Genomic DNA, 13,553 nt, shown 5'->3' on the forward strand with positions numbered 1-13,553 from the left:
TTCCTGTCCCAGTGTCTGCAGCAGATCTATAAATAGAATAGGCTACACACAGAAATTTATTATTGCAGCTGATAGCAATTTTCTTTTGCAAAGGTGTCTGGAGGCATTATTCATGAGATTCATTCTGGTAGACTTTCCAGATGAGATTCTCGCTCCCCAGAACTGCGGGTGGTCAGTTTAGAAATATACTAATCAACTGCTATGCACAGGCTGTCACAAGACTCCCTTATTTCCTTTTTTAAAAAAAAAAATGCAGCAGTTCTCTCAGAGCCAGATTATTTTCTCTAACCTGATTGCATGGATACTGTAAGCAGCGGACACATTTTTAAAAATCACATTTGTTTCGTATATCACCACTGAAATTCCTAATGATTATACTATTATCAGGAAAAATAAAATGGCTGTGGTTTGACATAGCTCACATCATGTCTTCTGCATTCATACCCGTGGGCACATGTGACCTTATCAAGTATAAGACATGTTTCTGTTCAATACTGAAGATGTGTAGTAATCACATAAACTGACCTATCTAGCTGTCATCTGATTTCAGACATAAAACAAGGGGAAAATCAAATAAAGCCTTTAATGAAATGATATTTATACCAAGTGGTAGACAGGAATGCCTTACACTCCATGTATTCCTATTTGATTTTTATTTCCAGACTGTATCTGCCACTGTGCTGTCCTTGCATACTAAAAAGATACTTCATAAAAACAGAATATGCACATTCTTACCCCTTGAGACTTATTGGCACTTATTTTTTCCCTTGTCTATTCTAATATTTTTTTCATAGTTGAGAACATAAGATATATGAAAGCAGAGATATTTCCTGTTTATTCTGGTTCACTTTCAATATAATCACCACTGTAAGTATTCATATTTCAGTTTTCCTTTACTGTGTTATCAAGACCTGTAGGTAATACCTGAATGTACAAATGGTTTGCAAAGTAAACTAGTACCTTTGAATATCTTGTTTTTCCTTCTTTCCTTTTTTTCTGAGACATGATAGAAGAGATATTTTTCTTTAGCTGTTATTTTGACCATGTTATGAAAGCAGCAGCACAAATAACTAACGAGACTCATCAGAAAAAGTCATGTGTTTTACCATGAAAGGAAAACTAAATTAAAATATAAAACAAAAAAGAACCTGTCAACTCAAGTCACACAGAAAACATTCTGACATCTCCAATGCCAGGTACACAAGAAAAAAAAAAAGGAGGACAAATACAAAGAAATATATTACACTCATAAGTCAAATGTCACTGATTTTCTGTGAGAATAAAACCCATCCTTTCTCAAATATGTTTACATTTTTTGTTTTGTTTTTAATTTAAATTTTCCAGTGATGCAGAAAATTGGTTTTGTGAATGCCCTAAACCCTACTCTGGAAAGCTCTGCCAGTTCATGACTTGTGATAAAAATCCATGTGGAAACGGAGCTACATGTTTTCCAAAGTCCGGGCGAGATGCTGTTTGCCTTTGTCCATATGGAAGATCTGGCATCCTCTGCAGTGATGGTAAGAACTGTATGCTTCATCTTTCTTACAACAATGTTTTTATCATTCACAGAAGTTGTGGTAAGAAACAAGTTAAATACTTTGAAGACAAAACACTGTAAGTGACCACTTCCCCACTTTCATTGTTTCCTACCCAATGCCCAGTCCCAAGCAAAGAATGCCTGAGCTGAGCACCTGCTCTGCATGTTGTTTCATAAAACAGGAAGGGAGACAGAAAAATCACAAAATGATAGAAAACGTTGGAAAATACCTCCAAGATCATTTGGCCCAACCATACCCCTACCGATATCACCCGCTAAACCATGTCCCTAAGCACCAGGTCCAACCTTTCCTTGAATACCCCCACGGATGGCGACTCCACCACCTCCCTGGGCAAACCATTCCAATGCCTGACTGCTCTTTCTGAGAAGAAATGCCTCCTAATTTCCAACCTAAATTTCCCCTGGCACAATTTGAGGCCATTCCCTCTAGCCCTGTTGCTAGTTATCTGCAAAAAGAGGCCAAACCCCAGCTCCCCACACTTTCCTTTCAGGTAACTGTAGAGAGCAAATTGGTTTCCCCTGAGCCTTCTCTTCCCAAGACTAAACAACCCCAGTTCCCTCAGTATCTCAGCCTGGAGTTGTGTTCTAGGCCCTTCACCAGCTTCAAAGCCCTTCTCTGGACATGCTCCAGGGCCTCATTGTCCTTCTGGTACTGAGGGGCCCATAACTGAGTAGACAAGCCAGGAAATACGGGGTAGTGGCTGATGTTTTAGTAATTTGCCTTAGGAAAACCTGAGAAAAATATTTGACTGAGAACTTCTTTGGACAAAACATTTTCTCCTGTAGTTTAATTTTGCTGTACTTAGGGAAGCATGACTTTGTACATGTTGTATATAAAAAGATTATATAAACAGTACTGTCTGGGTTATAAAGATACTACCAGGTGTTACAATGTGATGAATTTCTCAGGTCAGAAAGAACAAATTAAAAATGTAATGACAAGTAATGATTGACAGATCTGCATATAGAAAATAATTCCTGATTCTGAGCTGATTCAGAAGTGCATTTGAAATGCTTTTCAAAATTAATATGAGGTAATGTTCAGGTCAGATCAAAGGATTGCATTGTCTTTTTCATCATATCACAAATGTTTACCTCTTATTTAAAATGTCAATTAGAAGAAATTTCCATACTTTTCAGTAGAACTTTTAGGTTTTATCCATCATTTAATTTCACCCTGACACTTGATAGCCAATAGTAAGTGTGTAGATAAGTGTATAAAATGTATTGGTATTTTTCTGTCTGGAGTATTGGGACTTCATGTGCTGGGGTTAGTGTATGGGTATCACTTAGCCCTTGATAGATTTCTTTTCTTCTACACACTTCTCTAATTGGTCTTTGAGCCCGTATAAATTTGATATACAACATCTTGCAACAAATGACTCCAGATGTACATGTGTAGCATGCGCAGAAGTACTGCCATGTATTTGCTTGCATGTGTCAATTGCAATGACACATTGGAATGCATCCAATGACCTTAATGTGTCAAGATTTGTGTCAGAACAGATCTTTTAAACTTGTTCCCTGTTTTGTGAATGTTCCCTGTTAACTTTATGCATGCCTTTCCTGATTTTAGGCATCCTCATTATAAGCCTCACAAAATGATTTCTAAAGAATCCAGACTGTTTCCTTAGTCTTGGTACACCAGCCAGGCTGTATCCAGACTGCCTACTCTGTTCCTTTTCAGTTCTACTGCATCCTTTTTAAGATGAGGGTCCAGAGGTGACCTCAATATTCAAGGTGTGATAATGCCACAGTGTTTGATATTTTTCTGTCAAAAGGACTATGTCTTTTTCTTAATCATTTCTTGTACTCTATTTCTTTTTATAAGTATGCTGAGGTTTTCACAAAACCACCTATTAAAACTCCTAAAACTCTTCTTCCTTTGCTGACAGCAAGTTCAGAGCACACCATTCTATGTGTCAGGCTAGGACTGTTTCTGTCATCTGCCTCAATTTACTAGGTTCTTCCACAACTCTTTGTAGTCAGCTGTCTCTAGTGTAAACTGAAAATACACAAATTCATGAGTTTGGTTAGACTACAAACCTAAAGCATATGAAAGCACAGAAAGGATGAAATTTTATTATGTGAAAAGGGAAAACTTTTTCTGGAGCATCACTATAAGAAAGAAAAATGGGGGAGAAAAAAATAACTTAGTAGGTCAGAGTATAAATCTTTTAGGGTGAATAAGTCTGCAACAAAAAATTATTGAAATATGAAAAATTATTCCACCAAGCTCTGTCTTAAGAGTTTAGAAGGAACAGAAATAAAGTAAGCACAGATACAAATCTTGTTAAGTTGCTCTGAAAGTTAAAATGAGCTGCAAAAGGTCTTTTGGTCACATAAACTAAAACTGAACAAAGAGGTGTGAAACAAAATGCAGTGAATGCTGGGTACAGCCTTAGGAATAGTGCTAGCAAAACCAAAGCTATACATTTGGTGTGGCATTTGGAGATAATGATAGATTGCCTAATTACAATTGTGGAACAATATAAATTGCATTAGAAACAGAAGCCAACTTTGTTTACTCTAACAAAATGAGTGGCCCAGATAATAAATTTATTAGAAAGAAATAGTCCGTAAAATTTAAAGACTAGATGCATGCATATTTATTTTTCTCCTGTTCAAGACACAGAAATAACATTGTCTCTACTATTGAGATTAGTCACCAAATTCATGCTACTTTGTGTCTGAAACTGAAGAAAAGCTGTTTCTCCTAGCTATTTATCAAATAATTGATGGTCTTCATTAATGTTGATGAACCTATCATGTTTAAACCCTAGTATGTTTATTTGTCACTAGATATTATTTACAAAAGACAAAGTAAAAGGAACTCAAGATGTTGACAGAGCCACAAATGAGCCCACTGCTACAGGTCTTGCCTGTGTCAGAGTTTCAAGTGCTACCAGTTGAGTTAAGTCACACTAAGAACAACATGAAACTTTACAGATATGTAAGAGAATATGATAATAAAACTGTTGTCACCATTGGGGGGGGGGAGAGAAAAACTGGCATGTGTTAAAAATACATCATTTAATGTGGAACGCACAGCATTCTAAAAGTGAGAAAACTATATGGCATTATACAAATGACAAACAAGGCAAAAACTTAAAGATGGAGGGTAACTTTTATTAGACTAACCTATATAATATGGAGAAGATAGACAAGCTCCTGGGGCTAACAAGCACTTTTCAGTCTCTGAAGGAGATGAAGCATACTGCAATCTAACCAGGCTGGGAACAATTGCTCTGTGTTTATTATACTAGTTACATTATACTAGTTCAGAAATCAAGAAAAGCTTTCTAAAAGCATGTCCATTTTTCCAGATATAAAAATAGTAAGATGCATTATCTGTCACTACACATCTTTCCTTGTTTTTATCACTAGATGACCACGTTACTCTGACTGCACGTTGACCATTACATATTGAAATCTCTCTCATGAAGCCACATAGATAAGGTGTAATGGGTCAGTGAGTGGGAGGACGATAATATGGGAAGACATGAACACTAAATTGCAATTACATAAAATCACTAGGCTCCTTTCAAGCTTCTTAATATAAAGGTACCCAGCTCTACTCTCTATCACCAGTTTTAGAAGCACTTCACTGCTGTTTGTTAGGGGAACTGGGCTGGATCCAGCAGCCTGGTAGAGGTGAGGCTGGTGCAGCTCCATGACCCAGGTCCAACCTGTACCAACGCACCGCACATGTTCCCAGCTGCATACACACAAAGAGCACACATATACACCCCACATGGACATATATACCTGTCCAGCCACACAAACCACAGATGGACACTTAGAGCACTCACACAAAGAGAACACCAAAGGTCCCATCTTGCTCCCCACTCTGGCTAAGCACAATGGAGGTCTGGTAGTGAGAATAAATAAAGAGATGGTACAAAATGGATCTTATCAGTGAGAATAAATAAAGAGATGGTACAAAATGGATCCTCTCAACAGCTGGGCTCACACCCTCAGTCTGCCCGGTAGCTGCCCATGGATCCCAGTCTCCCCAGTTGCTGGCACCTGGGTATACAAGCCCCCCCCCCCCCCCCCCCCGAGAGCTGGCTGGGACTTCCCTGTGGTCTCTCTTTTGGGGGAGATGCACCTGGATCCCACAATGTGTCCCATGCCCCCAGGCAGCAATCCCCCTCAGTCCAAAAGCCACTCCAGCATCATGGTTGGTGCCATGATTAGACACTGGGGCTGAGGCTCTCCTGGGACAGTCCAGACAGGGTGCCCCTTCTTCTGGAGCCTGATATGGTTTTCCACCTGCCTTTGGGCTCTGTGCATCTCTGGGCTTGTGGAGATGAGCCTGTGGTGGGCTGATGGCTCTTGTGATGGGCCACGGGTATCTGGGGTGGAGTGTTAATTGAGTTCCACCACCAGCTGGTGCCTCTGTGCTGCTTTCTGGGGTCACGGGCAAGCTTTTATGACATAACCTAAGACTATTGATTTCTGGTGTTAAAAGCTCTCATGAAAAAAAATGAAGCCTGAAAGAGGATTGTAGTCACTGGAATAAAAAATGGAAAATATTTAGCAATTTACATCACCAATATACAATAATTTGGAACAGAGACGATGTCTGCATGAGCAGCTTGACTCAGTCTCTGAAGTAACTTAGTTTTTTTAAGCTGTACATGAAGGGATCTAGAGCATTTAAACCAAAACCAGTTATTGCTAGTAGATTTGTATAAAAGCAGCCAAAATTCAAGTCCTGGTCTGATAAATTTCCTTTTACATTTAATTTAGTAAAAACTGGCTTACACTGTGTTTCTTGCAGATTGTAAATGAAAGTGTCTGTATCTTCCTACTCTGGTGTTTAGGATCACACTGGTGAATGAAAGTGCTTGCAAATCTTACCATTTCGGACCAATGAACACACATTCTCCAACAGCGCTAAGAACATTTTTTTTCTGTGAAACTATTTTTAAAATACCTCCTATATATTTATTTTTTTTTACTTTTAAAAGTTGGTCAGGAAGATATATCAACAACTCATTATGGAAACAAATGAGGATTAGGTTAGAACTAGAATGCGCTGTCACCTGGAGAGATTTATCATTTCATAAGATCTGATCTAAATGAAAAATTGCAGTCCTTCCTCCACTCAAGGAGAAAGCCTGAGCTCAAACATGTCCATACTTCAACTCTTTTAAAATATAAGAGAATTCTAATTATAAAAATTTAAATATAAATGTGGCCAAATTACTAAGGTTAATATGAAATGCAAGTCAAGTATTTTCAGTTAGCCTAAACTATTAAAAATACTTGTCAAACTAAAGAGAGTTCACCATTCTTGTACATTAAAAAAAAAAAAACTTCAGTTGCTATGATCTCAGTCGCCAGCCTTTCCTTCTGTTTCTTCTTTCTCTTTCTCTTTCTCTTTCTCTTTCTCTTTCTCTTTCTCTTTCTCTTTCTCTTTCTCTTTCTCTTTCTCTTTCTCTTTCTCTTTCTCTTTCATCTCTTTTCCTTTTCCTTTTCCAACACCTGCAGTCATGTACAATCTGGGGTCATTCCCTGGCTCATACAGGAACCTGATATGGTCTGTAAAATATGAGCTCCGTATGTTTGAAATAAAGTAAGAAATTCAAATATAAAAAAAAATCAGAAACCATAAAGAGGAAATATCCAGGTGTCACTCTACTGCTGAGTTGTGATAGCCTCATAAATGCTCATGGAAAAACATGAAATACAAATGGTTCATTCACCAGGAATGGAAATGAACACCTGGAGTTCTCAACCCTTGATGTGGTTAATTATATATTACACAAGAAATTAGACCCTTCTGAAAAGCTGTTGGTCATAATAGGAAGCATTTTGTGCTTCAGGAGTCAAGGGCAAGCACTTTGTATACTCAGAGATAAGTTTAAAAGAAAGAGAAGCATTTCAATGGAGTGTGCATTGCGAAGATGAGTAATTGTGTAAACTGCAGTCTTTTAGACCAAACTGCGGAGTTTATTTTAGTTTTGCTTTGTGAAGGTATAACTGTGACAAGATCAAATAGAATCCTAACTGTGACATTGTGTTTGATGAACACACACTGAAAAGGGCTGTGCCCAGCATGTATTCACAGCACTCTGTAAGTACGTTCATTGCAACACATTTCTGAGCAACATTTATGGTAATGTTTGCCAGTCCAGAGGGTCTGGCCTGTGTTTTCTGTAGGATGTATTCCCCCATGTATAAAATTCATTTCGAAGTGCTGAAGTGGGAATAGCCACTTGCTCCAAACTCTGTGGAGTGAAAATCAGCCTGCAAGTGAAGTGTTCTCTGCAGCTATGTTTGTCACACAATGTCACCTTCAGAGCTTTTTACATCTGCAGACTAAATTGTGCAGTTCAGTGACGATGGATGCCCAAGGGGAATTTCCTCAGATAAAAAAAAATGCCTCACAAGGCTCTTGGTCAGTGGTAAGAGACTTTGGGGAATGCTGATCAGGATTTCTTTTCTCCTGTTCAAGTGAATTTATTTTCTGGATCATTATCTGGGCCTTAATTTCCCTCTTTCCTTCCCTCCAAAGTAAGGTATGTCATAAAAATTGTACAAAACACACATGCACACAGTCACACGCACACACTTGATGTCACTGCTCTGTTACCAGTTTTTCAGTTTCATCCTTGAGCAGTGAAATCAGTTTTGTATCAAATCTCAGCTTCCACTTAGAAGTGAAAAAATTACTACTCCATAGAGTTACAGAAATAAGCTAAGCTAATAGGGCCCATGGGCTCCATAACAATACCACATAACTATACCACTGATCCCACAACACAGATAAAATGAATGCTTGAGATACTTTTCTTGGAGGGGAGCACACACCTGAATTTGCCGTTATGTGGATCACTAACTCCTCATACAATAGTCTTCCAGACATCATGGGTCATCTAATACACCCTTGAACTCCCAGTTGGCACAACTCCTCCCTGCAGCTCAGGCCACCCTTACCTTTACCTCCTTGCATTTCACAGAGCTTCTGGTAAGGAAAGTGGGTTGATTGTTAAAGAAAAACATTTTTTACGTAGAATAAATATCAGCTTAATTTGCTCATCTCACCTCTCCTTCACAAGTTTTGCTGTATCTGTTACCTGTTTGTACAACAAGCCTTCTCTCTCATTTCCACTGTTGGTCCCTGAGTACCTCCCTGTCCTCCCTAACCCTCTACTTCTTTCCAGGCACAAAGGACGGGGGAGTTGTAGCAGAAAGTTTGTCTTCCCTTCACCTGTCAGCCAGCAATCCCTGATTTGATACCTTGTAATGTAATGCCATGCACAGAAAGAGGTTCCTACCTCAGAGGTACCTGCACAGAGGTACCTTCCCTGTGCCAGAGGTCTGCATGCAAATTTGTATTTAAAATCGGCCATTGTGAATATATATTGATTTATAGAAATTGATTTGTAATTTGCTTTGCTTTGTTAAGCCAGCCACTTTCATTAGGAGCATAGCTTGTCAATTAAACACCTGTCCTTTTTGCTGCCTCCTTAGAAACATGATGAGTAAGAGCATGAACAGACCAGCAGCACTTAAAATGTTTTTGTAAACTCAGCAAAGGGAATATTTTTCTCTCTGTTCATTCATATTTCTATGCTCAGGAGCAAGATTTTGTTTACTAAAAGCTGTACTGCAAACCAGCAAAAGGAATGATGGCTGCAGAATTTCATGACAACAAAGGACACATTTCTGAAGACTTTTATACATCTTAGAAGGCTGGAAAATATGTTTACCAGTTATTCCCATTTCAATATTGTCTTCTCAAGTATGTGAGTTGTTTTTTAGGAGAATTGATTAATACTCATCCCCAAATATATATGGCTGCTCATCCTGGAGCCAGGCACTCAGCTGATAACTGTTCAGAGATTGTCAATTATAATGTAAAGAATTGGCTTCTCTGATTGTAATTCTACAGTCTGAAGTCTTCACCTCTTTTTTATCCCATTCATCTGTCTTGTTTTTTACAATGAATTGTAAAGCTGTGGTCGAAGATGTATTGGCAGTGAATGCTGAAAGGAACATTTATTTTAACTCATAACAGAAAATTCAAAGATAATGAAACCATTTTTCTCTTTCTTCCTTGTCACTTTATTCTCTCCTCTTTGTTAAGATTTTTTTCAAACTATACTTGCTTTTTTCACCTCCCACTTTTGTATTCACCTCTGATGTGATGTACAGTCCTAGGGAAGTAGGTAGCCAACCGTATTTATATATTTATATAATGGGATAATTTGTCATTATTTGTTTGTGAGTCAATGGGACATATCATACCTTATTACCTGTTTGGTACTGGGAATGCAGAATAGGACAGTGATAAATGGCATAAGACTGACAGAGAGACACAGGATGGGATCAAGGACAAAAAAAGTTGATAAAAGGCTTCAAGTTCTCTGTCAGAGCTGTTTGTGTTTTAGGCACAGTTAATTTGGAGTGTGGCTTTGCATGGCTCATAAGAATAGCCTTTGGGACACAACTCTGTGCTTTATAACTTCATACTGTATACTGCAAAAGCAAAAGTGTGGGAATCTGGCTTGGATGGTGGCTAGGCAGGAAAAGGAAAATAACAATGGAGCCCAATGGAGACATCTGTGCCCTCTGCTCTTCCTTCAGCAATAAGTCTTTTGAAAATAACATTTTGAAGGACTATTTCTCAAGGAAAAGAGGGCTTCAAGATTACACAATTTTCTACCTTGGCTCCATACATTTATAATAAAAAAGATAGAGAATAAAAGGAAAAGGTGGAGTTATATTACTAGATATGAATTTACCACCTACTGTGTTTTTCATATAGTTGTGGGTTTTTTGTTTGTTGCATTTTTAAGTTAAAAATATGTAAGAGTATGGCAAAGTAGTCTGTTTTAAATTTAGACTAACGAAGGTCATTGTATGAAAGATATCTCAAAGACTGAACATTTTACACCAATACATATTTACCGTAACCTTTCAGGTTTTGATGTGATTGGATAAAGACCTGTTGATAAATAACACTTAGTGCAGAGAAGAATCATGATTTAAAATGTGGCATAAAACTGTAAGCAACCACCCAGAAACAGATAAAACATGGATAAGTATCTTCTGACAAGTTAGATTTATTAGATTAGCCTGAAATGCAAGCTTTTGACTCAGGATTAATTAACATATCTAAATACTTTTTACCCTTCAGAGATCACCATAGGGAGGACTGTTTATGAACACTTGCTGCGTGTACCTGCCTGCTAAAGATAGGGTAGTTAATTAGACACTGCAGCTCACTTTTAGTAGGTGTCAGAAACTGCTCCAACACTGTGGAGAAAACTGTGAGGAACTAAAACAAAATAACTTATAATGGTTTTCACAAAATATGCCTGTGAGCATAATGCTATGGTTTCCTTGTGTGGTATTTCTTTGTCTGGTGACTACATGCCTGATGTAAGTATAGGTCTATACAATGGTTGTGCACCACTTCAGGTAGCATTCAGGTACTGTGCACACAGGGGAGAGAACAGAGCAAGGGTGGGATGTGAGGGCTGTTTGACAAGTTCAGGTAGTCCTTCCACTACCCAACAATAAAGGAGGGTAGTCTAATCAGGGAGTTATTTGAAATTCCCCAAACTTGTCAGTGTGTCTGATTTCCTCATCCAGAGGAGAGGCCATGCCCTGCTGCCTGTTGGCCTCTCTGATAACCAGGGTTATGCAAATTTTACACTTAGCCCAATATTAATGAATTACTGGATTTACTGTCGTTTTGACCTGGGCATTTGTACTACAGATTTTTGTTTGTTTCTGTGCTGCTATTCTGAGATAAATTGTTTATCCTAAAAGCCATTGGTTGGTGGTGTCTGTTATTGTATCCAGAAGCTCTAGCACAGCAGGGATGCCTTAAGCGCCTACATGCTGGATATGTTATTGAGAGTACTTCACAGCCCCAGAAAAATGCACGGTTACACTCAGAACTGGGCAAAAAGGCCATAAAGGGATTTAATTATCATAGAATCATTATGGTTGGAAAAGACCTCTGAGATCATCTAGTCCAACCTTTAACCTAGTACTGACAAGATGATGAGAGGAGATGTTCATGTAGCCAAAAGATGCAAATTAAGAAAATTATATCTTGTCAGGGATTTTGAAAGGTGCTGGGCTCAGACACCCAGGGTAAGAAACTGAAAAGCTCAATATGCAAAGAATGCTTAGTGGCTGTGCTCTAGCTTGGTGTTTAGACATCTATACTCAGTTCTTCAGTCCACTTCAGCCATTGTGTGTCACTTTGAACACATAATTTAGTTTCTGAGTGTCCTACAGTTCCAATTCTTTAAAACCAGAGGGGGGAAAAAAAAAAAAAAAAGTTTCCTTATTTCACAGAGAACTACTTCAGAATTTCTCAATCATTCATCATTCAGTTTTACCATAACAGGTACCAAAAACAAAGGAGATGTGGGCTGGGAGGTAGTTGCAGGATACAGAGAAGGTAGTCTTCATCCCACCTAACTTTAGAGGTCTATAATACTCTTCTCTGACTTACTGCCCAAGGCTGTTTATGTGCTTGGTGGGGTCAAATTAGCATTTTAGAATGCTATTCACCTGACCTACTTAAGTGATGTGTTTTAGATGAAAGAAACTGCATCCTAAGTGTGCTTAATGTTTCTACCAACAAAACATACAACCTGGGGTAGCCAGCTGTTACGTGGACATCTGTAGCGTAGATGCCCTCAAGTGGTCAGATCACTGCCACCCATGGTGTACTTGTGCACATTGCTTCTAACAGGTGGGAGGCTTAGGACCTAGATGTCTCTTTCCTATTGTAAATAAATATTAAATAAAATAGAAGTAGGCAAGTAATACTGTGAAATTAAAAAAGTATAACAAATATTAAATGCCAATGATTTATTTTTTATTGTGACAAAGAAACAATTATTACATACCAGATTTATTATTTGTTTATTTATTTTTGTAAGAGTGCATAAGTTATGATGCCATGTAAGCCTTCTCTTTATGAAGAACATGAAAGTAAAGTTCAATTCTTATACTCAAGTAGTGGGTACCCAAAGTGTAGGTAAAATTGCAGTGTAGTTAAGGTCTGAACCAGAATGTTTATCGTGATTTGGATTGAAGAAAGAGCTCCCATCTTCTTCCCCTGAATAGATGTTTGTTCAGGGTACATCCATGTTAAAGGTCATGGATGTAAGCCATTCATTAAAGGTCCTGTCAGAAATAGCTGTCCTGCCTTCAAGAACTCTTAAGTAATGTGTCACATTGACATTCTCTGATACATCTGCTTTGGTGTGGTCTTCCCCCTTTGCACAGTGTTTTTCAAAACATGTCACTTCTATCGAGGTGTTTCTAACTTGACTATCACCGAGGCATCCATTAAACTTTGAACTGATATTTCTAAGAAGTATTTTAAACCTATTTGACAATGTCTGTCAAGGTTTTGACATTTGATGGCACATGGGTTGTAATTCTTGTTTAAATTACCAAAGAGATATGATATGTTCTTTGTTGTGAGTAAGATGTTTGAAAGAAAGGGAGGAAGGGAGGAAAGGAGGGAGGGAGGGAGAGAGGGAGGGAGGGAGGGAGGGAGGAAGGAAGGAAGGAAGGAAGGAAGGAAGGAAGGAAGGAAGGAAGGAAGGAAGGAAGGAAGGAAGGAAGGAAGGAAGGAAGGAAGGAAGGAAGGAAGGAAGGAAGGAAGGAAGGAAGGAAGGAAGGAAGGAAGGAAAAAAGAAAGAAAGAAAGAAAGAAAGAAAGAAAGAAAGAAAGAAAGAAAGAAAGAAAGAAAGAAAGAAAGAAAGAAAGAAAAAGAAAGAAAGAAAGAAAGAAAGAAAGAAAGAAAGAAAGAAAGAAAGAAAGAAAGAAAGAAAAAGAAAGAAAGAAAGAAAGAAAGAAAGAAAGAAAGAAAGAAAGAAAGAAAGAAAGAAAGAAAGAAAGAAAGTTAGTCCATGTTAAAGGAGCAATCTGTCATAGCTTCCTGAGAAGAAAAAAAATGGAGAACTTGATCTGTCCTCAGCCACGTGGAGGTAGTCTGAGGAAA

At 38.2% G+C, this 13,553-nt stretch overlaps 1 protein-coding gene across 3 annotated transcripts in view; it reads left to right on the forward strand.

Moving 5' to 3' along the window:
- Positions 1–13,553, forward strand: part of EYS (eyes shut homolog) — a 723,774-nt gene that overhangs the window by 663,309 nt on the left and 46,912 nt on the right. For all 3 annotated transcript variants that reach the window (XM_084512624.1, XM_084512623.1, XM_084512622.1), the window contains one exon: positions 1,345–1,517. In XM_084512624.1, the coding sequence (XP_084368750.1) occupies positions 1,345–1,517 (173 nt within the window). The remainder of the gene's footprint in view (positions 1–1,344; positions 1,518–13,553) is intronic.

Source organism: Aythya ferina (assembly GCF_964211825.1).
Source record: "Aythya ferina genome assembly, chromosome: 3".
In the NCBI taxonomy this organism is placed as follows: Eukaryota; Metazoa; Chordata; class Aves; order Anseriformes; family Anatidae; genus Aythya; species Aythya ferina.